The sequence below is a fragment of the Acomys minous genome (assembly GCF_964271855.1).
Source record: "Acomys minous genome assembly, chromosome: 7".
Lineage (NCBI taxonomy): Eukaryota > Metazoa > Chordata > Mammalia > Rodentia > Muridae > Acomys > Acomys minous.
Window position 1 is genome coordinate 96812037 of NC_140488.1, and position 21893 is coordinate 96833929.

Consider the following 21893-nt stretch of genomic DNA (forward strand, 5'->3'; position numbering starts at 1 on the left):
GTCCTATTCTTGCTATTTATATGTTCCTTAATGCAGGGAGTGGTCAAGTCCGCACTAAGCAAGGAGAGAAATAATAGATAAGGAAAATAGCAGATGGCTAAGAGCTACAGGACATAGGCCGAACATTTATATGTCACAGAAAAGAATTGGGACTTTAATCTAAATACATACAGTGGGAAGACACTGAAGGGTTTCAAGATGGGGAGTGACAGGATCGAATTTGACATCATAGCATTGCTGAAAGATTACTAAAGTGAAATCCAAAAGGCCTGAGTAGTAAGCCAAGTCAAGACTCTAACACCAGGGATTCTAAGAAAATTGCTTAATCTTACTACACACCACTTCCCTCATTTTCAAGATGAGAAGGCTGAATCAAGATGATCTTTAAGACCTTGGAGATTGCATAATTTATCTATATTCTGCTTGCTTCCTTGAGCATAAGTAAGCGATGCTTATAGAATCACCTATTTATTAGGTACGAGTTATATCTCCTCATACCATAAAACATCTAGCTGTGAATTACATTCCTATAGAAAGCTACTTGAGAAGTATCTCGTTACTGTAACCAGCTATGACAGTAGAGGCATGAATGCGATCTCTGTGCTGAAAGTGAATGAAGTGCTTTTGCAACTCTCTGGTACAAAGTTTGGTGCGTGAAGAAAACTGGCAAGGAGGCATGAAAAGATTTCCTGACCGGGCTATCTGGAACGGATTTGGATTTACTTATCTGTTCTAGGCCTTGAACTGATGTACAGCACAGAACAGTCTAAAGGTGCAGGAATCTTCTGCCAAGCACTATGATCAAAATACAAACGTTTAATTCTTTGCACAGTAACCACATGACGGAGGCGAAATCTAAATTGACAACCTACTAGTTTTGACTTCCACACTTGACAATTTCATACATGTTTCTTCATTTAATCCTCTAACCGTAATTGCATGTCACTGATATGGAAACAGGGGAGACTCAGAACATGTAAGTAAGCTATTTAGTGGAAGGGTCTGCATTAGCAGTGTCAATCAAGGCAGACAGCAACCTGAGCCTTTTAAAATCTGTAGTTATAACTTATTCTAAACGTTTAAAATATTGTACAAGCACTAAATCGTAAGTCACTGACAACTCTAGCATTCATGACATTAGACACAGAATGTTCAACAAATAAGTCAATTCTGCACTTACACAAACTTTCAAGTACAGTGTAACAAGAACTTGCAAGTAGCACTTTTGGTTTAAAGAAGCGGAATTAAGCAAAATAAAAGGAACTGGATTACCAAATTATGTACAAAGTATATGGCAACAGTACAATGACAGTTTCCAGGTTCGTTTTCTGGTGAAAGGCCAGCACAGAAACCATGAACTGTACAGTGTCGTCTATGTGGCTGGCTAAATAGCCTGCCAGGTCCAAGAACACGCACATTCTGACTTCTTACATTAACTGTTTAAAGGAAGAAGTGAGCACAGCATCTGCCCAAGTGAAGCAGCGCACACAGCACGGCAAAATCTTTGAAACAAGTACAGCATCTCTCCAGCGAGGGTTGAGAAGGTCTTTTAACATCTCCCGGAAAAAACCACCCACAAACACCCCAGCAAAAGTTGGCTATGCTCACTGCACATCCCACTTTAACGCACAGAACGCATGCTCACCTGTCACATACTCGGTTTCAAATCTCCGCCGGGTCTCAGAGAGTAGCTTGGCTTTATTCTGAGCGTTATTCTGGATGGGAGACACAACAAAACCTTAGAAGCTTAGTGTCTTTACCCAGGTCACTCTCAGTACAGTACATCTGCACTGTAGCGCATGGGCCCTGGGCCTGGAAGGGGGCTTCCTGGACCAGGGACCCAGCAGCAATGCGAATGCGGTTCTACTCACCTCGGCCATGGTCACAGACGCGGAACTGATCGTAGTTGTAGCCGTCGCGCCTTCCAAAGCCCGCAGCCAAGTATCTCATCACCAGCCAGCCCAGCCCAAAGGTAGACCAAGACGGGAGGGAGGGGGAGGCGGTCGCGTGACACCGGAAGGTAGAAGGAAGTGCCTCCATGCTGTCCAATCCCATAGTGTTGTCCGGGGGCAGAGGCGGGAATAAGTGCTCTGCTCGGCTCCCACTTGCTTCTCTAAAGAGAAACTACGCCTTCTGACGCCCTCCTGGCAGTGCTGTCCCGCCTCCAGCAGCCTGGAGCACTCTCATGCTTTCCCTGAAGCTCAGCCCTGACAGCTCAGCTGGCCATTCGCTTTCACCCCTGGGAGGCCCCGCCCCCTCTGGTCTCCTCTGGCAACCACCTCCCTCAGGCTTTGCCGGCTGAGTTTTTCACTCTACTATTGGGCCTGGTGTCCCAGCGTGCAATGCGCGGGCGGGAGGTTTGGAGTCACTTGGTGTATTGGAGCATGGCGATTTGGCTGCCTTGAAGAATTGTTTTTTTTTTTAAATCCTGACCGGTCGCTAATAATTTGGATTGTGAGTATTCGCTATATCTGGCAATTATTTACGTTAAGATTTTTTTGTTGTAATGCCTTGCGTTATAGTGCTGGCAGGCCTGAAACTTGCTCTGTAACCCAGCTTGGCCTCAACTGTCTGGACATGCTTCTGTTTCTGTCTCTCTGACCGAGATTAGAGGTGTAACCACCACTCTTGTGTGTGGTGTGAGAGACGCTTACAAGGCAATGCCTTTGAACTCTGAGTTCAAGTAGTTATAGAAAGTTAAAGAGCAAAAGATGCTATAATGAGGTACTTGCTCTTTAACGAGGTGGGGGTAGGACTCTTGTTTCCGCCATGTAAGTGACCATTTGTGGTTGTCACAGCTCAAGAATGTGAGTCTATCTGTATCTGATTTCTAGTGGTTAAAAGCCAGGGATGCTGCCAAACTGGCAGGACAAGTCACAGTACATTTCCAGGGTAAAATGCAAACATTGCCAAAATCTGGTAGAAGCTTAGCTATATAAAGGACGGAACAAACTTTAGGTTTGGTGGTTTAGTTGCACATAACAGTACTGCCTTCATTTTAAAAACTGACAAATACTGAAGACTACTTTTATTGTAAACTGTAGGAAGCGCTTCCCTAGGGACTGCAACCCCAAGCAGCCCTTCCCCTCCACAAAAAAAAAAAAAAAAAAAAAAAAAAGACAACGCAAGTCTTCCTTCATATTCCTCATATGTAGCTAGTTCACCATAATAAGATAGTATCTTTCCCCGCAGCGTTTCCAATATTTACATTTTGTGGGAAACATTGAATACATTGTTAAAAACTTGTTTGAAAACTTTCCTAAAAGATTCAACTAAAAGCTCCTCTAGCCTCCACTTCCCTACTTTTATATCCATATTCTTTATTAAAATCCAACCCTCCTGATAAGCAATAGATCCCTTTTAGCTTTAGTGTGTTATTCTGCTAATTTTCTTACTGGTACTCATTCAAAACTTAATTTTTATATTGCAAGTAACAGTGCTGTGTATATTTTAGAGTAGTAGTATCCTTTCCTATGTGGGTCTGTTTCTCTGAGGTTAGGGTAGAAATACAGTTGCCAAAGATACACATTTCAGTTTATTGACAGGTTAAATTCTGTAGTCATCACTCCTTCTCTTCCATAAGTTTCTTATTAATTATCCCCTAATCATGAACTTTGTTCCTCATTCCCGGTCAATAGCATCACTTAGATGCAGCCATACCATTCTGTGATTTCTGTGCTTTTGTACTTTGGTTTCATCCCATGACTTGTCATTACTTAAAAGAGTGACTCCATCTGTCTAGCCACTTGATTGAGAAAGAACAACATCTTTATATGTTCGTTAAGTTTAGAGGATGTTCCTTTTGATTACAGTGATCTTACCCGTTCTCTCACACTGCCTTCCCATAGGCAGTTTGTTCTTAGGTTAACAGTGGTTAACTCAGTGTTAGGCTCAGAAGGCAAAGTACCTCTTTCCCAAACTTAGCACTATTGTTGACTAGTATTATAAGCATGGGTTGCTGCTGCACCCTTGCAATAGCTTACCTTCATTAAAGGAAGGAGTGCACATTTACAGAAAGGAACGATAAGAATGTTTATTTTGAGAGAATGGTTGTAAACCTCAAATGAGAATAGTGTGTATCATATTTCACAAAGATAGTAAGCACAAATGATGGATTGCAATTATTTAATTCTTCTGGGTATTATAGTTAGTTGTTTTTAACCCTCATTTCTTCCCTCATTCATTTTGACTAGTAATAGTTTTCCTCAGGTCACAAAAATATGTACTGTTATAAAGTAAGATGTATTTCTGTTTTTTTTTTTCCTATGGAGATTTTTAACACTTTATCCTAAGAGGTTTTTTTGTTTGTTTGTTTGTTTTTGTCTGTTTTTTTTTATCATGCAGCCTGTACAAACATTGTCTTTAGAAAACAGGAGCCCAAGTGCTTTGGCTGTGAGAAGCAACCTAATTCAGCAGTCAACATATTTAGGGAAGTCTGAGTTTTAAGACAAGTAAACCGTTGATTAACTGAGTTTCATTCTAAAGACAGTAATACAGAGGGAAGTAGAACCCATAAAAAAATTCCTTGAGTCCAAAAGAATATCTGAAGTCATATTTTAATGTTCTCAGGGTCTCTCCAGCCCAGGGTGGCCTGGAGCCCACCATCTTCCTGAGTGCGTTTCCAGAATTCTGGGATTATAGTTATAGTCTCCCACCTCTAGCCACAAGGTACTTTTAAAGTGTGTGTGTGTGTGTGTGTGTGTGTGTGTGTGTGTGTGTGCGCGCGCGCACGCGCGTGCACATGTGAATGTCAGAGGGTATTTTTCTGGTGTTCTTGTCTTCTAGAGAACTGGCTGAAGCATAGTCTCTAGTTTTCTGCTGCTTCCTTGAATGTTGCAGGCTTATTCCTGTAGGCTTCCAGGAGGGTCTTCTGTCTCTGTCCCCCATTTCACCAAAGAAATGCAGCGATTACAGGGCATATTCCTACATCAGGCTCTTTTATTCTTAGTGAACTCTGGCCCTCCCGCTTGCGCAGGCTTGTACAGCTAGCCTTTACTCCTTTCCTAACATCTAAATAAAGCTTTCCCTGATGATAACATATTCAGGGATCTTTTCTGACTTAGTTATGCACAGTCTTTGAATTTTTAAAATAAGTATGACCTCAACATCACATGTATGATACATACCTGTAGTCCCAGCACTCCCAAGGCAGAGGCAGGAGAATTATGAGGCTAAAGTCAGCAAAGGTCTATTATATAAGCAAGATCTTCTCTTCATAAAATGTTGTCACAATTGTATCAAAAGTTTTAATATATTTACTTATAATGAAATGTGTGATATTTTTCAAACAAAATATGCCTTCTACTGTGCCTGTTCCATTCAGTTGTTCTCTTGCTCTCCTTTTTTTCTTTAGGATTAAAGGCCCCAACTGGAATCCATTTGCATCTGGAACTGGATCAACACAAAGACTTGATGTATTAGAATGACTTGCAAACAAGCAATGCCATTTAATGAGCAAGCAAAGTTCTTGGGCTATAATGGGGAAATCCTTGTTTTTCAGTTGTCCAAAGAAGATTTTGCAACGCCTAGAGAATCATCCGTATTATATGTCAAAAGGATGATGTTTGACAGAGAAACGAGTACATTTGTGCTGACCTCCACTGGTTTTTTAAACATTAATGAAAAAGCTTCTGATTTAAAAATTCTGTGTTGTAACTGTGTATCAGATTTCCGAACTAGAATTAAACTTCCTTGTATTTTGATACAATGTAGGAACTACAGTAGTAACACTTTCAAATATTACATACTATTTCTTCACAGTCCTAACAAATTTGACACACTTTTGAGTTTTCAACTCAATCATGCACTGGATGAGAGTGTAAAGATCTTTGATGGCCCTATAGTTTTTTGGCAATATCTCAACAAATTCTTCTATATCTCTTCCCAAATTGGGAAGGTTACTAGCATAACAGTTAAACTTTCCTCTATCGAGTGGATAGGTGAGATTGAAACTTTTGGTGTCATTTTTTTGGGGCTAGCAGAACCACCCGAGGCTAAATGTACCTACAAGCTTTCAGAATCGGATTATGAATTTTCCGATTCCACCCTTTGTGCATATGTTCTTCAAAGTCAAGAGCTACTAAGCAATACGTTCCTTATCCCTCTAGCTTACAGTAGGGTAGTAACCCATGTGCATGTCTGTGCAGCTGAGATGGTCGACAGCCAGTTAAGAATGTCTCTGATTGCCCTTACACAAAAGAATCAGCTCGTCTTGTTCCAGAACGGCATTCCTGTAAGAGTATGTCAGCTTCCATTTCTAGATCCTTGTTCAGTTCAAATTCTAGACTCAGGTAAAAGAAATCGATTTTTCATCGTGTCATTCAGATCCAAGGCTTGTGCTGTTTCCGAAAAGAAATTTAAGGTACAGTGCTACTCAGCCTTATAATAAAGTGTTCAGTTGGTAGTCTTGGGCTTTTCTTTTCTTGTGTGTGTGTCTGTGTGTGTGTGTGTGTGTGTGTGTGTGTGTGTTTATTTATTTATTTTTGATTGTTGTCTTGTTTTGCTTTGGTTTTTGGTTGTTGTTGTTGTTTTTTTTTTTTTTTTTTTGGTTTTTTGAATCAGAACTGGGTCTTAGTATGTAGTTTAGGCTGGCTTTAAATTTTCCATTCTGCTTTCTTGGTCTCCTGAATCTTAGGATTGGATTACAGCCCTGTGTTCCCATCATATCCAACTATTTTTAGACTTTCTAAGCATTCCTATTTTCTAAGTCAGATTTTTAAAAAATTTATTCATTTTACATCCTGATCATAGCCCCCTTCCCTGGTCTTCTCCCTGTCCCACCCTCTAATCCAGTTTTTATAATTAGTCTTTGTAGAAATTTCATTGTTTTTTGTTGTTTTCTTTCTTTTTTATTATGTTTGTTTATTTTTAATTTGTTCATTGTTTTCTTTCTTGAAGTTCTCTGTATTCTATCTGATAATGGTTTTGGTCCTTAGTATTTGAAGTCATAAAGACTTTGCATTTGAAAGCATAAATGTATAACACTAATTATATTTGTCTTTTAGTATAGCTATACTTTTTATTAATGTAATATAAAAGTAGAGGAAGTATAGTAATTATATTTGAACAATTATACTTAGCAGTTAAGAACAAACTGTAAATATGGTGGTATTTAAAATGGAATGGAACATTTCCTAATATTGAATTCTGGGGCTTTACTATTTATGATTATTTATGGCCTTTTGGGAGATATTTTAGATAATAGAATGAATACTTTATTAAATAGTAAAATTATTTTCCATAGCAATTTTGTCCCTGTATAGAAAGTAATAATCTTTCTTTGTGGTAGCCATGAATCTGTTTACTTTACTCCATTCATGGAAGGAATTTTGGTAGCTTGCAAAATACAAACACGCATAAGTTCAAACAAATAATGAAAATCTAAGTCAGCAAATAATTTGATTTGCTCCCAGACAAGCCCTTCACACAAGCCCCAGAGATATTTACTTCAGTGAGAGGACTACATTTTCTCTTAGGCTTTCTCTCAAGTGGAAACTCTCTCTGCAAGTTTTGACAAGGATCTGTTTAGTGAACATTTCAAAATTGAGGCCATTGTCATGTATGCACAGATATTTGTACTTTTCGGTAGAAGAGCTTCATATATTTTGTAGTTGTACTGTCTAATATAGCCACTAGCCTTATGGAGTTATTGAGTATTTGAAATGTGAGTAGTCAGTTAAACTGTAGTAAAAGTATTACATTGATCTGAGATTTCAGACCTAGTAAAGGGTTGGGTATGGTGTCACATTATGAGCCCAACAGTGGGGAACTGATAAGCCTAACAAGGCAGAACTAATAAGACTCCATCTTTGAAAAAAAAATGATTTAGTAAAAATGCAGTAAAATATTTTGATTCTAAATTGATTATTTTGAGTTGAAATGGTAATGTTCTGGGCATACATGTTTACATGTCATAGGAATGTCGGAAGCTACATCCAAAACATCTCACCAACATGACTGCCTAAACATGAGCTGAGCATGTTAAACAAATGTTGATTGCCAGTGTCTCCTTTCTGTAGTTCATTATGTCCCATCATTGTGGGGAGGCATGTGGATTTTTGGAGCAACTGCCTCCCTGTATAAGTGAAGAATCACAGCTTTAGAAAGTAGTCCTGTAGGGCCAGGATTGCTATTTCATTATGTAGCTTAAAGTGCCTTACTTACATTCTTCCAAAGTATAAGCCACCTTCCAGTGTCATCCAGGTGACATGTCTATGCTGCTTGGATTCTGAGTCGGAAGTTTAGCTCTTCTGCCTTAGGAAGGGAGTCTGATACTTGTGGTGTTAAACAACCTTTAGTTCTATGGACCTTTAAGAAATCTATTTTAAACTCAGTGCCTCTCATTCTGTTATAAACTTAACAGATTGTTCTATTTAGGTAGAATGTTTCTAGGTGTCCTGCTATTATGGGTTCATTCATTTCCTTTTCTTGTCCCTGATAATAACAATGCCTCCACCACCACACTGTTAAGTTCCTTTTGAGCTTATTCTGCTTTGAGAAGCCTTCACACATGTACCTGTTGGTTGTCTTACTCTCCATTACTGAATTCCTTGGGTAATTGGTCTGTTTGTAAACAGCATATCCACCCAGGCTTATGGGAAATAGAGTCATCCTTAAACTAGCCATGCTAGAGAAAGAATCTTTACTAGAGGTTTACTCATGCTAAATATTAGGCTTCCCAATTTTTAGTTATGGGAAATGTTTAGACTTTGTCCATAGATCGTAAGATTTTAATACAGAAATTCAGACTGTAAAAGTCTCTAGATAATATTAATAAAATATGACATACATATCTTGGTATTTACAAAGTTGTCATAATTCCTTATGGTTTTCCATCCCATAGTAGCTTTGTCTTTAGCTTTTATGTTACCGCTTTCATCAGGCATTTGTACGAAGGAAGTTAACAGATTAAAACTGCATAAAACAAAATGACTTCTGAGTTGGCTCACCATTTTCCTTTCTGTATTATTCCTGTAACACTGCCATTCTTTCAGGTTGTTGCTAAGTGGGAAGAACTTAGCTTAGTACTGATAAATGACTTTGTTGGAGTTGGAACTGAACAAGTACTGGTCGTTTTTGAGGACTCTCTGAATGCAGATCAGCTGACTTCATTTGCAATAACAGATTTTGTCAAAATAAGTTATTCAGTAAGTTCTGTTTACATAGTATAGGTTTTAGTATATACATAGAGATACATATAGCTATATAACAGATATATTTAACATTTATATATTACATATTTAATATACTAAATATATTATCTATTCTATTAAATATGATATATATAGAAAGATTAGAGAGTCATTTTAATACTTGAAAGCTTGTTCCTCTATTTAAATAGTTATGCTCTATCTTTATTTTTAGAATTTTTAAATTATATGGACTGAATATTTTATATGTATATGTTGTCCTTTTCAGCAAATGTTATAGAAATTGAGGATGCTTTTTATATAAACTTGTGTTATTAGACTATAATGATCACTCAAATGCCACTAATGCTATAAGTGAACTTTATTGTTGCTTCTGAAATACCATTTTGTATCAGTAAATAATACTGCATTGATTAAGGAATAAAAGAAAGTGAAACTACTTCTTAAAAGAGGAAATCAGTGACTGTGGGATGACTCAGTGGGAAGGGTTCATGTTGCCAAGCCTGATGACCTGAGTTGTATGCCTAAACCCCCATGGCAGAAGGAGAAAGCTGACTCACACAGTTTGTCCTCTGACCTCCACATACTTGCTGGGACACATGCTATGAAACACTCCCAACCCCCAAAATAAAGAAATGCTTTAAAATGCAAGAAAGAATTGAAGCAATCTTGAAATCTTTATCATACAGAGAAATGATTTTCCCTGAAGTTTCAGATCTGAGGAGAATAGAATCAGGATCTCTTCAAATGTTTGTGTTTGTAAAATGAAGATGCTTGTTCTTTGCTCTAGAGTTTTGTAGAAAGTAATGCAGATGCTTTGGGATACAGTACACAAATTTTAGGTGGTACCAGTAGGACCATGGTTATACTTGCGTAGTTACCAGAAGTTGAAAATACATTATTTCTTTTTCATGAAGAACTGTCTTTGGGATAGTGATTGCATTTTTTAATCCTCTGAATTTTCACTTTGTTTCAAACTTTGTGTTGATCTTTTCTGTTATTAGACTAAGCCGCTGGATTGCAGTGAAGACCCTTTGGCTGAAGAGGAACATGAAAATTATTATTTAGTGCTTCCAGCCCTGGAAGCCCAATTAGAAGTTAGTGTCTCTGTTTGCTCTTTTTTTCTGTTTTTTTTTTAATTAGTGAGTTCTAATTGAAGCAAATAACATTGAAAGAAAGGTGTTCTGTGTTTTGGGCACTACTGTATAAAACTATTACTGTTATAAAGGTCCAAGGTGCTGTTTCAGGCCTGTGATCTTAGCGCTTGAGAGATTGGGGCAGGGTAATTATTTGGCTTGAGTCCAGCTTGGTCTATACACAGTTCTAGGACAACCTAGGCAATACAACAAGACCTGTCTCAGAAACAATAGCCTAAACTATTGTAGTGCTACAGATAAGTATATTGTCTAGAAATGATAACTAGAAATGATAGTACTATTTAGTAGGGTTAGCAAGATATATGAATGAAAATAAAGGAAACCTAGTTTTGGATGCATTCTAGTATATATGATCAGTGTGTCACCGTATGTCTCTTAGAGGTTATAGCACATTAACCGACATGTAACACTCTACTCTCCTATCCTCCCTAATAATTTTTTTAAATAAAAGCCAGCCATAGTGGCACATGCCTATAACCCTAGCAATTGGGAGGACCAAGAGTTTAAGGTCAGTACAGATGAGACTTTCTTCAATAGACCATGAAATTATTGTTTTTAGCTAAATATACCAGCTGTGTTACATGGTATTAGTTTTCATTACTGACAAAAATCCCTAATGTAACATTTAAGGCAGTGGTTCTGCCACCTATCCTGCATATCAGATATTTCCATTATGGTTCATAATGGCAGCAAAGTTCCAGTTATGAAGTAACTCCCCACCTGAGGAGCTATATTAAAGAGTTGTAGCATTAGGAATGTTGATAACTACTGCTCTAAGGGAAAGATTTCCCTTGGATCACAGTTTCAGAGATTCCAATCCTTGGCTAGCCAGACGTAGTTGCTTGGGCCTTAAGTTGAGGCAGACTATCTGTCATGACAGTAGGCATATGGTGGAGCACAGCTGCATAGCTCATGGAAACCATGAAGCAGAGTATGCCTCGGTTAGTGGCCTGATGCAGCCTCACATGCAGAGTGAGTCTTGGTCCCTTTAGCTAATTATTTTTGGAAAGACCCTCACCGATCCTGTGGTCATTAGGTTTTGTTGTTTTGTTTTGTCAATGTGACAAAAGCCTGGGGCAACTGGGAAGAGATTAACTATTCCTCTGCTACTTATTTTAAACATCATGAAATCTGCTGACCCAGAAAGATTAGATGCTATAGAGCTAAAACTAGAGTCTGTTGTATCAACTTAGTTGTTAGCGGGGAAGAGAGTGGGGTACCCAGGCCTTGAAGAAACTAGCAAGCATGTGGCAAGATGTTGATATCATTGTAATGCCCACAACTAAACACAACACAAAAGCTCACCCACAAAAGTGAACTTTAGTCATTGGATGGAGTGCTTTAGAGCACTGGAAAGGAAAGATAGACAGCTCTTAGGGACAGCATGACCAACTGTAAAATCTGTGTGTACAGAATGATTTTATTTAAGAAGTGTTCTGAAAACTTAAAAAACTGAAAGTCTCCTTAGGGACATTCAGAAAAAGTGGTAAAATTCATAGAAACAAGGAATTGATGCTAGGAGTCCAGGGTAGTGTTGCCTCCTGGATAGAAAAGAAATGTGATTATTCAGGCCTCCCAGGCAGCTCCTGGAGTACGCCCATTTACGTGGATAAAGTTTTCTGTGTGCTGACTTCATTTTTAGACTTGAGATTTTTCCAAATTGTGACATTTGGGGTATGCATGGTAGAGCTCACAATAAGGAATATTAAAGCAAGGCTCAGTATCAAGCAGGGTAATTTGTTCCTAGAGCAGGTTTCTTTTTTCTTTTTTTCTTTCTTTCTGTCTTAGCAGGTTTCTTTTCTTTTTTCTTTCTTTCTTCTTCTTTTTTTTGTTTTTGTTTTGTTTTGTTTCTGTTTGTAAGGAGATGAAAGAAAATAGTCCTTAACATACATGGGAAAATTCTGGACAGGCAGGCCACCTCTTGGCTACAGGATTATGTATAGGAAGAATGCTGAGGAATATTTTGATATTGATTAAATTTCTTACAGTGAGCTTGGGTTAGTTTTATGGTTTAATAACCAAAGTTTATAATATTCTAAACTAGAGATTTTCTGTTTTGTCCTAGAGCACAGGGAACATGATGGGAGAAAGAACTGGCAGAGGCCAGTGTTAATTTCAGAGGGTTTCATTTTACTCAGCTCACCTTGAATAGATACATACCCTCCTATGCAAAATTCAAGTAACCAAGTATATGAGCAATGGAGTGTGAGCACTATGAAGCCAAGGGAACTAGTCCAACATGAGATGTTTCAAAATATTCACACTTTTTGTAATGAGGTTAGAGATTATTCAGTCTGCCCCCTCCGTCATTGATTAAAAAAAAAAGTTTAGTTAAAAAAAGGAACCAAAAAGTTTTTTAAATATGGAAAAACATTTTATTGGCTGTTGTATTAATATTTAAGCAGCCTCACATGTCTATCTAAATGAAACATCTTCTGTCAGTTCAGTGACAAGACTACAAATTCCACAATTTTTTCAACCTTAGAGCTGAAATCTAATTATCTCACCCAGTAAAAGAGATGTAATGCTCTATGCCCTGTTCTGAGCCAAAGTTGGTTTCTTCAATAATATTCAGTAGATTTTGTTGTTAGTAGCATTTACTAGGATGGAAAAAAACAGATTAGGAACATTATTGTGTGTTACCTTTAATTTTTTGTTATAAAAATTATATGAACAGAATTTCAAACTTTGGATTAAAAATTTTCTATCCTGGATGTTGGTGCTTTCGGAACACTGTTTTTGAAACAAATTATTTCAACAACAACCCCCTACCCCAGGGGGTTGGGAGGCCTCAGTTTTCTTCATAGTGATACAGGTTACTTAACTCAGCAGCGGAGTGGGTAAGAGTGTCTCAGGATTCTCAGCTTGTGGACTAAACTATCGCAGTTACTTCCAGTGTCCTACTGTGAACACAATGTACTTCTTTTGTTAAGAGAAACAGTATCGAAACTAAAGAGCCGTTCTCTGAAAGTGTTCTCCAAATCGCTTATCTGGAGCAGGGCCTTCCTGAATTAATGCTACTTCCGGTTTCATTTGAAATTGTATCTCTGGCAACTTTTTCCTTTCTATTTTACAGGCAGCTTTTGTTTTTCTTAACAAATTTCAGCAGCATATCTCATTTAAGGATACATTTATTGCAAACTCTTGGAAGGCTCTTTTAAACTCAATTTATGGGAATGTCAATAGCGCGCCAAATGATGACGAGGTTCTAAACTCAATTTATGGGAATGTTGGTAGCACACCAAGTGATGAGGAGGTAAAGCAAATCATGTGACTATTTTATCACTTAATCATTCTACAATGTACAATCTGTTAGAGTTAAATTAGAACAAAGTAGAAAATGTTGTGTATCGGGCTGAAAAGAAGAGTGACAGGGTAGTGCTAGACTTTCATAATATTGAAAAACATTTGATTAAGGAGCCAATGTATTATCAGTGTGTTTCAGTTCAAACCCAGCTCTGCCACTTTGTGGCTATGTGACTTCAAGCAAGTTATTTAATCCCTCTGTAGCTCATTTGTCTTACTGTAAAATGTAGAACATAATACAACTGACAAAGGATACTGTGGTCCAATGAATTGATGTACAAATGGTATTTTGACAGAAAAGCAAAGACTCAATAAGTAATCCAATTATTTTTCCTAACTGAGATTTCTATTGTTATTATAATCTTGTGTTTATGGAAATGACTTGAATGACCTGGAAAGTAATAATTAAATTTCAGCAGACTTCTATCAACTACCCAAAAAAGAATAATTTAATCACTTTTATTAATGTAGAAGTTTAGATTTTGAGCTCAGTGCAAGTCACAGATTGGATTGTCTTCATTATACTTGGGGTATATATTATCACACTTTATTAAAATCCAGATGTTATGTCCCCATGGGCTCTGTATTGGAAACTAATCTTCCATTCAGGGCAGGATTCTTGACCTAAGTATATAATTGCTTCATGAATATTATTTTAGGAAGTTATTTGTAACCTATAACTTCATATTTGTTATATTATTTTCATCATTTATTATTATATTATATCCTAGTTTATTGTAAAATGCGTCTGTGGTGTCCAGCCTTTTGACATTTGATATAGTAGAATCATCCACAGATGTGTGGGGCTGCATTTAGCTATTTTGGGAAGGATGTGTTCTGTGGGTCTTAGGCTGGGTATGCTTCATCACACCGTAAACCACAGAGCTGATCTTTCTTATATACATTTTGGTTTGTTCGGTGCAGTTTTTTGTAGTCACTCATCTTAATACCTATTTCTTGAAGGACTGTCTTGTTCCTTTCTGTGATGAAGATGAAAACAGTGTCCGAACCCCTGAAGAAAAGTTATCAGACAATTTTCCGGAGCCAGAACATATTGTAGAGCAGACATGGTGTCGTATACTAGATGATGACTTAGTTGTTGGAGTGAAAGTCACATCTTTGAGGACGTAAGTAAATTTTAATGTAATGATGCTACATTAATGCTGTATAGCTGTACTGTCTAATAGAAATTAATGCAAAGCATGTGTCACTTTAATTGTTCTAATAGCCATATTAAAAATTGAATACATGCAAATGGAATTAATCTCAGTGTTTTATTGGATGCCTTTCACCCAAAGTTTCATTTCAACATATAATCAGTACAAAAAGTTTTAATGAGCTCTTTGTTTTCATACTGAGCTTTTGCCATTTGGTTTGTCTATCACACTGTGATTCATACTTGCTATGTCTCTACTGTTTACTACCTCTGTGTGTCTTGGCCAGCAGAGCTCTACAAATACCCATTTTATCCAAATGCATTGAGTTTACTTGAAGAGCATGACAGCTAGGACATTAAGATAGGATGCTCAGGGTGGAGATAATTAAACAGCACATGGAACTGTTAATCAAAGCATTGAGAAGAATGAGGGCCATGTAGAAACTTTTGACTAGCATGGATTGGAGAAAGTTTAGTTAGAAACAGTTTCTGATAAAAGAGGATTTTTCTCATCTGGCCTAGAAATCATGGATAGGGAAATAATTATCCGTGCTGTCTGCAGCCTAGCAAAAAGCTTTTCCCCCAAAATAGTGAACCACAAATGTGCAAACAGACAAAGAATGAGTTGGAGTGACTCTGCTGGTCTATCAGACTACTGTAACAGTATGGAGTTCAAACCACTTACCTAGTGAATGGAGTTCTCCACTTCATCTTGCTTCAGTGAGTTTCTTTTTGTTTTCTGAGACAAGATCTAAGTCTGGAGCCTAAGCTGAACAATCATTAGGGTCTGGGCTTTTTTTGTTGCATGTGTTGTGTTAGGTGAATCGTTTTTCCAGTATACAAGTTTTTCAATACCGAGTTTTATTAACCCAAAGTCATTATATAGTTTTGGTGCATTGATAGTAGATTTGAGTTGCTAATGTTTGGTCAAGAATCTTTTGCATTTGTGAACATGAGTGAAGTTAGCTTGAAATTTTCTTCAATAATACTTTCTTGGTTTTAGTCCCAAAGCTGTAACAAGTTTTCTTTTGTTCATTTATTTATTCCTGTTGAGTCTTGCTGTGTTGCCTAGGCTGTGCCGGAATTCCTAGGCTCAGGTCATCCTTCCGGTCATTTCAGCATCCTACAAAGCTAGAGCTATTTTTTCCTGTTCTATGGAAGATTATATAAAATCAGAATTATGTGGGCTTTGACATTTGGTCGAACTGATATGGAAATCACTTGACGCCTAGGATTTTTTCATGAGATGAATTTTAACTGTGATCAGTTTCTCTAAAAGTTATAGATAACTCAGATTTTGATTTTAAAAACCTTTGTTTATATTCTCTAGTAATTTAATGCTAAGATACTTAGAAATATTTTATCAGCTGTTTTGTCAGTAGTTTTTCATTCTAAATCTTGTATGTATTCATGAACAATTATACCAGGATTTTATTTATTTTATTAGACTTTTTAGTTGAATAATTTTGATTTATTGATGTATGCTTTGAATGGTTTCCTACTTTTTAAATTTCTAGTTCTTCATTTTCTTATTATTGTATGCATGTATTACTATTCTTTTTCTAACTACTTCATCATGATATGATTAGATGTGTATTTCTTTATATTCTTCATTAGGCTCTAAGAATTGACTTTTAACAGTAGTTCAGAAAGGTGTTCGGCTTGTTGACTCTGTGTCCTATGCTTCTCAACCCATCTTCATACCTTTTGTTCATCTTGGTGACTCCTAGGTTGTATCTTCTGACCTAGTCTGTTCACTCAATTTATCTCCAGTTTTCCAGTCAACTGTTTATTCTAGTCTCTGCATTTCACATTTTTTAAAATGTGTATTTGTTCTATTTGCCCCCTTATAGGTTTATCTGATCAATTTTTATTGTCTCATAATTTCCAAATGTTTATTCCTTAATATGCTGGACATAATTACTTTTAAGATACTTTCAACATGCCAAATATTATGGTGAGCCCATCTTCTCATTATTCAGTTCCAATAATATTCAAAAAATTATCAAATCACTGTTAATTATATATATATATATAGTGCATTTATTCATAGCCCCCCAGATTGCTCTGAATCAAAAGTATGTCATCTGTAAGTACTCCAACACACACAGCCCCACACACACATGGGAGTGGAGAGGCGGGAGGGGGGAGAGTGAAAATGTTACATTTGTGTTAGGTTACCATCCTCAAAAATTAACAGTAATTCCCCTGGGTAATGTTCACATTCACCCCTTGTCTTGAATTCAAAGTTATAAAAACATAGGCCACATAATATTTATAAATTAGATTTGACTGTGTATACAGCCCCATAATTTGTATATACTTCTTTCTTGCATATATGTTGTTTTTCATCGTAATGCCTATTTTGAAGAAAGTGAGCATGCTTCCCTGTAAAGCTTTATGGGCTAGACTTTGCCGAGTTCATCCTATGGTGTCATTTGGCATTTTTCACTGTCACCTTTGTTTCCTCTATATCAGAAGTTAGAGCTAGAGGTGGAGTTATACTAGGTGTGTACTTAATACATAGAGCCATCCTCCACTGGGAAGCATGGAAAAATGCTTTGGGATTTATCAGCCAGAATAATCTTATAAAGAGAAGCTCCTCAGTAGTTAGATACTTGTAGCCTTCATTAAGGTGATTTGTGATTACAAACAAAAGCCTGGACATAGCCTGGTGCTTGTTCACACCTGAGTGGATTATTGTTTTTCGGTATTTTTGATATTCAGAGATAAGAGCTATCTTTGATTGGTTGGTTGACTATGTGTTTTTATTCTTTATTCTTTTTTCTTTTTTTTGCTAGTTGTATTTGACAACCTTGGAGAAAACACCTTTCCTATCCTACCTAATCTCTATCAGCTTAAAACATCTATCTTGACCTAAAAACATCTTAACCCCTAAACAACTAATCTTCTTTATTATTTATTTAGTTTTAATTTTTACATATACATTTATATTATTACATTATACAATAAACCACCTACAGCAAGAAGAACCATGAAACAATCACTGAAAGGTGGCAGGAAATTCTGTACAGGCATTCAAAGAGAATTTAAATATAGGGACTTCAGAGTTTGTGTTCAAGCTTTCTGGGAAAAAAGCATAGGGATGTTCAGAATGAAAAGAACACTTGATGGTGATTTGGAAGCTATGGTGTCAGGTCAATATATATTCTTTACTTATAAAAAATGTAATTATACATTTAGATGCCATACTTTTCTAACTAAAAGCAAGACTCCATGTCTTTTTTTCTCTTAAAATTTTAAACCAAATCATATTGCTTTATTATAAAAAAAACAGTATAGAACAAAAGACATATGGTTAAAAGGAATGTGAAGTATGCAAATATATCACGTGGCAGATAGCTCAACAATCTAGGATTATAATATAAATCTATGTCATTTCAGGAACAAGTTTCCAGTTTTGAATATACTTTTATAGGTACTTTTAATAATATTTTATTAATTTATTTACATATGACAATGGTAAAGTAATAATTATCCAAAAATAATGAAAATTGAAGTGAGCTATTACTTGGAAAACTAAAGACAAAAATAAAAATCACCTGCTCCCAATTGCTTCTTAATTTTATTTTTTAAATATACATTTATTTTATTCACATGCATAAAACAAGCTACACACAGCACAGAGAACCATGTGACAATCTTGAGTTCTATAAAGGTTACATTCATAGTGATTTGGCTGGGTTTTCATTCTTACTGATAAAGCCCAGCATAAGTCCATGCTGATGCTTTAAATTCGGAGTAAAAGCTTCATAGTCCTATTGCTATCAGTCTTGTATCTCAATTTCTCCCCCTTGCTGAAAATGTAGTTCTCAGTCACACCAACAAAATTGCCATTTTCTTCAGTTTACAACCTTTATATTGTATTTACAGAATCAAAATGTCAACTATGATTATTACAAGTTGTTTCTTTAAAATTCTGTTCATACTTCAGAGTTCTTTGCATCATGTTCAGTATGATGCAGTAGGTAGCAAAATGCCACTCTTTGGGGCAGATCACTATTCCCTGTTCATCCTGACAAGAGTTGGAATGTGCCTAGGTAAGCCTGAGACATAGTTGTAAATTGTGAGAAACATCAATCAGAGAAGAACTTCTATAAGTAATAATCTATATTTAAAAGTTAGATTTTCAATTCCTCAGGAAAGTGTAAGACAGAAATATTTTCAAAGTTATTTTATTCTAAATTCATACTAGAACTTAAAAATAAGTGATTTTTCTTTGTTTTTTTAGTATTATTTTGTTTATTCTTTGGTAATTTCATACAATGTATTTCCATTATATTAAACCTCCTCCCTCATCTCCTAGATTTACCTCGATTTTCCTACTCACCCAACTTCATGTTATCTCCCTTAAAAAAAAAGTATTAAAATTATTTTTCCTAGGCAACGACAGAATAACTGTTTTGTTGTTTGTAAGCATGTAATCGTTCATTTGATTTTTTAAAAAGAACATGTAGAATAAATGAAATTCTTATGTTTTTTCACAGATCTCCTAGTGAAATGACTTTATCACTGATAATGGATCCAGGCAACAAGTCCAGTTTTCACCTTATGAGGTGTCAAAGTCAGGTGATTAGTTTGAGTATGAATTCTTTACCAGAAGCATACTTGATGCCAGGGGAAGCAGGACCAGAGCTCAAAAGGATCAAGTTGACCTCTGGTAGCAAGGAAGAAGAAAGCTCTCTTTGTGGACAATCATCTAAGGCAGAATCTACACACATAATTACTGCCAAAACGTCTCTTTCACCACTTTTAGTATTCAACAAATTGTGTTGCACTTTGCTGCTAAACATTAGTGACAGAGATAATGATAAAAATACTGTGCATGATTATATAGTATGTGGCAACCTTGATTTTAATCTACAAGATCTTTTTAGTAAGAACCACCTACTGGCATTCCCGAAGAAGAAATCAATAGGTAATTTGAGGGGTAATTTTTTTATTGTATGCTTAATTGAATCAGAAGATTTTGAAAAATGGTTGGTAGTAGAAAGACTTTAAGGCTAGAACTTGTAATCTGTTTTTCTTGTAGAACATATGGAAGATCTTTTTTCACTTCTTGCAGTATTGCAAAAGTATTGTTTTCGTGTCACATCACCTACCCATGCCCCAAATTTAATGAAGATATGGCTCTTGAAACACATGAAATGTGAAAGAATCAAAGAATGTAGAGAAATATACCTTTATAAAAAGCTACAAAATTGTGGAGCACTCTTTTTCTGGGAGCAAAGAACAACATTTGAAGGAAATTTAACAATATATTGCAGGTAATGTACAACCAGTTCAAACCAGTTCAGAGAAGTTCATGTATCTGAATGGTCTAATAACAGTCTCTCAAAGCTGGGCAGTAGTGGTGGCGCACGCCTTTAATCCCAGCACTCAGGAGGCAAAGGCAGGTGGATCTCTGTGAGTCTGAGGCCAGCCTGGTCTACAGAGTGAGTTTTAGGACAGTCAGGGCTACACAGAGAAACCCTGTCTCAAAAAACAAAAATAAACAAAATCTCTGTGTAGAATTGTGTGCTAGGACATGTCACAGTCATGGTGTGGTATTGCTTGAATGGATAGAAAATTAATGTCTCTGTTTTAGTCCTTATTTTTGGAACCTAGTAGTTATTTTAGAATTTATTCCTTCTCTAAAGTGAATTTTCAGTAAATACGATGCTACCATTGTTACTGAGCAAAAGATACATAATCAGGCCAGTAACTTGATTGCTACCAAGTTATTTAGTAAGTGACATATGCATTTTTATAATCAGAATTTTATCAATGAAAATATGCATCTTATCTTATTGTTCTTTGCGTGTCTGAATAAATATTAAGTCATTGCTATAGTATTTTGCATGTGACCATTGTGTCACATTATGTTTGTCTTTTATTTCAGGAATCACGGAGTTTTGTTCCAGTGTCTTGACCATCTCATTAAAGTTCTCCCTGAAAAATGTGTCTTTAAGTATCTGAAATTAGGAAAAGTGGATTTCTTAGTTGATCATTTGTCATGTGCTTTGGAAGATGAGCTAGTTACCTTTTGTTCTCTTTCTACTTCTGCCTCTGAATATGTTAGAGATGGGTTTGTGTCTAAGTATAAAACAAGCATCATAAATAAGAGTGCCTCCTCAGATGATGCAGAGAGAAATGCCAAAATCTTTCTGCACGGTCAAGAAGTTCAGAGAGAAAAGGTACTAAAGGACTTGAATCAGAAAATAAATGGCAACAGTTATACAGAGATGAATTTAGCATTAGCTAAGATTCAGTTAAAATCAGACCTCATTGTAAAGAATCTGGCTGATTCATAATTGCACTTTAAATGTCCTGATTTAAAATATTTTAACTAATAAAGTATTGGTTTCCCTTGGTATCCCTTGTTAATATAAAGATTAAAGCTTATTATAATCCCTAGGGTCTTGTTTTTTTATTTTACTGTTTTTGTGTTTGATGTGGGGCCTCATTCTGTAATCCAGGCTGCCCTAGAACGCATTATGGAGCCCAGACTTGTCTTATTTAGAATTGCAGAAATCATCCTGCCTTAAACTCTTGAGTACCAAATTTGTGGGTATGTGCCAACATCCTAGCTCAATTGTCAGTTTTGATGGAATGATATAGTATTTCGAGTAGAGCGTCAGTTCTTTTTTTGTTTCGTTTTGTTTTTGAGCATCAGTTCTTATGCTGTCATTTTGTCTCCCTCTGCTTCTACTTTCTAAAGCAAGTGGCATTTGACTGTGTCTGGGGACTTTTCTTTTTGTGTGTTAGAATTTGTTCGGGAGCATGTATATATATTCAGAAAAACTGAGACAAAGTAAGAGTGTGTGGAGGTGACATGTTGGAATGGATGATTACCTCTTGTGGAGCTTTGTTTTGTGCTTACTTGGAGGCTTAGCAGCATCTTTGGTCTCCTTCTCTCACTAGATGCCCATAGTATTCCCCGCCTACCTCTGCAGGGTAGTTAAAGCCAGGAAGGATCCTTTGAAACCTTCTGCTATGCATGGACAGCCCACACGGTGACGAACTGAATCCAACGGGCTAAAATATCAATACTTTAGGTTGAGAAATCTACCTGAATTTACTACTTAAGAAAAAATTAAAAAACAATTACCACTTCAGTAAAAA

At 36.4% G+C, this 21893-nt stretch overlaps 2 protein-coding genes across 6 annotated transcripts in view; one reads left to right on the plus strand and one right to left on the minus strand.

Annotated features, from left to right (window-relative positions):
• The window catches only part of MOSPD2 (motile sperm domain containing 2), a 47734-nt gene extending 45714 nt beyond the window's left edge, over positions 1-2020 (minus strand). For 2 of the 4 annotated variants that reach the window (XM_084790335.1, XM_084790334.1), the window contains exons 1-2: positions 1872-2020; positions 1646-1715 (exon numbers count right to left, since the gene is read on the minus strand). In XM_084790335.1, the coding sequence (XP_084646461.1) occupies positions 1646-1715; positions 1872-1880 (79 nt within the window). In that variant the 5' untranslated portion in view covers positions 1881-2020. Of the gene's footprint in view, positions 1-1645; positions 1716-1871 lie in introns of those variants that run through there. The other 2 variants (XM_084790336.1, XM_084790337.1) reach the window with 2 other exon arrangements.
• Positions 2021-2123: 103 nt separating this feature from the next.
• On the plus strand, positions 2124-21367 carry FANCB (FA complementation group B). Of its 2 annotated transcripts, XM_084790332.1 has the most exons (9): positions 2124-2454; positions 5354-6361; positions 8994-9146; positions 10154-10246; positions 13383-13562; positions 14576-14739; positions 19277-19707; positions 19822-20056; positions 20671-21365. In XM_084790332.1, exons 2-9 carry the CDS (start codon positions 5423-5425, stop codon positions 21080-21082), a joined length of 2607 nt encoding a protein of 868 aa, XP_084646458.1. In that variant the 5' UTR covers positions 2124-2454; positions 5354-5422; the 3' UTR covers positions 21083-21365. The 2 variants fall into 2 exon arrangements, with proteins under 2 accessions (XP_084646458.1, XP_084646459.1); XM_084790333.1 differs by lacking the exon at positions 13383-13562 and having other exon boundaries at positions 20671-21367.
• The last annotated feature ends 526 nt before the right edge of the window (positions 21368-21893 follow it).